At 49.2% G+C, this 2,447-nt stretch overlaps 1 protein-coding gene across 1 annotated transcript in view; it reads left to right on the forward strand.

Annotated features, from left to right (window-relative positions):
- The window catches only part of clcn6 (chloride channel, voltage-sensitive 6), a 31,917-nt gene extending 29,476 nt beyond the window's left edge, over window positions 1–2,441 (forward strand). The window contains exons 20-23 of the mRNA XM_015399695.1: window positions 46–202; window positions 276–383; window positions 461–586; window positions 659–2,441. Of these exons, the coding sequence (XP_015255181.1) occupies window positions 46–202; window positions 276–383; window positions 461–586; window positions 659–739 (472 nt within the window). The 3' untranslated portion in view covers window positions 740–2,441. The remainder of the gene's footprint in view (window positions 1–45; window positions 203–275; window positions 384–460; window positions 587–658) is intronic.
- Window positions 2,442–2,447: the final 6 nt, after the last annotated feature.

Raw genomic sequence — 2,447 nt, forward strand, 5'->3', positions numbered from 1 at the left:
CCTTTCCGTCTGGTTTCCTCAGGTTTCCTTTCCGTCTGGTTTCAGGCACGCTCCCTACCCCAACCTCTGCCCAGACCAGTCTCCCAGCGAGGAGTGGACCATGGAGGAGCAGTTCAGGCCGCTCACCTTCCACGGCCTCATCCTGCGCTCCCAGCTGGTCAGCCTGCTCATCCGAGGCGTCTGCTACGCCGAGAACCAGTCGGTAAGTCAGACGTTCAAATGTCAGATTTTCTCCTTTGATGGTTTCTAATCCCTGAAGTCTCCTCCTGATGCAGAGCGCCACTCAGCCCAGGCTGTCCTTCTCCGAGATGACCGAGGATTACCCTCGTTACCCAGACATCCACGAGGTGGACCTGGCGCTGCTCAACCCCCGGATGATCGTGGTACGATCTGATCCCCCCCCCCCCCAGGGAATAACTGCTAAGAATCCACTTTCATTCTGATTTCCCTCCGTTGCCAGGACGTCACGCCCTACATGAACACCAGCCCGTACACCGTGTCGCCAAACACCCGCATCTCCCAGGTCTTCAACCTGTTCAGAACCATGGGCCTGCGCCACCTGCCGGTGGTGAATGCTGTAGGAGAAGTAAGTTTCCTCCCAAACTGGCGGCGGCGACGGCGTGTTTGTCGTGTCTCAAACGTTCCGTCTTTGTTTCAGATCGTTGGGATCATCACCAGACATAATTTAACCCACGAGTTCCTGGTGGCCAAACTGCGACAGCACTACATCACGGTTTGACGCGACGCCACGCCGCTGCGCCGCTTCGACCTTCAGGCTTTGGTTCCGCAGAGCGGCGGCTTTCAGAGCAGAAGACCTTTTCCTTACTGCAGAGATTTTTAGTTCCACTAACTAAGAGATTAAATCATCAATAGATTCACTTTGGGGCAACTTTTAGCTTCGGCCACAATAAACCAAGAAGGTTCTGATCTCCAGAGATAACCCGGATAAACATGGAGGCGTTTTAGGGAAACCATGGAAACCAACCTTCCCAGCATGGTTTATAAAACGCCAGACTGTAGAGATCAGAGCGGAGCGAGGCTGCAGTTTATCCAGACCAACCATCAATGAATCATTTCAGTGATTTATGGTCCATCAGCGTTCAGCTACCGATCATCTCCTGTCTGACCAACGCTAGAGCTGCTAGCGGAGCTCCGCCTTCTCACTAAAGGGACGCTTCTGATTGGATCTGTTCAGAAAAGACGATTTGCAAACAGCTGGTGAGTTTATAACGGCACGATGATTTATAGGATGGTTGAACTTTATTGATTTCACATTGGAGTGGCAGTCTGTGGGGGCGGGGCTTAATCTCAGAACCTCTGGAGTCCATAACCACTAGGCCGCCCCTCCCCCTTCATCCTGAGGTCATCCAAAGACTCCAGCTTCCTCCAGCGGGTGTGGATGGACTTCTTAAGGACCTGATCCTTCAATCACCTGATGCTTTAGTTCAATGTTTTTTTTTGTGTGTTAATGACTGTTTGGGAAATACTGACGGTTATTCATTCATTTGCCTTTAACACATCAACCAGGCGGCGACAGAAGTAAAGCCAGTGAAGCTCTGATCACACCGGCTGCGTCCGACTCTCTAACCTCCAATCCGAGTTTTTTCTCCACGTCTCACTGACTGCGTATAGAGAAGCTCCGACTAGTCAGGATGAGCAGATCTATGCAGAACCTTCTGTCTCTGTGCTTCAAACACTAAAACTATTTCCCACATCTGACTGGAACAGATTATTGTTCCGGTCAGATGTTGTTAAATAAAGTCCACCACTGCATTCTATAAAGCAAAGCTCTACTTAACGAGTCTGTGCAGCATCTAGAACCAGAACAGATAGAGAATGTTCATCTATTAAAAACATAATGAGATCTACGCCTAAAGAAACTAAAAACGCAGCAATAAACGGTGTGGGACGGTTTCCATGGCGACAGAGAGGTGATTCTCAGAGAGAAGTTAGAGATCCGCTGCGCTGAGCTGCTCTGTCTGCTCCTCCTGATTCTGGAGGATCTCTACTTTATCCGTTTCTGTCCTCCTGATCTCCCATCATGGGGAAAGTTTCTGTTTTAATGTTTTTGCTCCAGTCTGTCCTGTTTGCTATAAACGCGATGAGCGACTCCAGACTAACTCTTTCTCCTCAGATTAACAGATTTGATTTAGTATTTTCCTCCAAAGCGGATGTTCTAACCACGTCTCTTCCTGTCAGACCCATCAAATTGCTGCTGAATTGCTGCGTAATCTGACTAACATAGACCTGGGCTCTATCAGTCGGAGTTACGCTGCCCCCTCCAGGAAACCATCCCCATTGACTCTCAATGAGCGCTAAACGCCGCCGCCTCTGAGGCTCCATTTTCTGTTGGATCGGACGCAGAATCTGATTTGTTCTGTTCTGGTCGTTGGGAAATCATAAATGTTAAATCATTCTGTCTTAAACATGTAGATAAATGTTCTCTT

The sequence above is a fragment of the Cyprinodon variegatus genome, unplaced genomic scaffold, assembly GCF_000732505.1.
Source record: "Cyprinodon variegatus isolate N-32 unplaced genomic scaffold, C_variegatus-1.0 Scaffold1039, whole genome shotgun sequence".
Classification (NCBI taxonomy): Eukaryota; Metazoa; Chordata; class Actinopteri; order Cyprinodontiformes; family Cyprinodontidae; genus Cyprinodon; species Cyprinodon variegatus.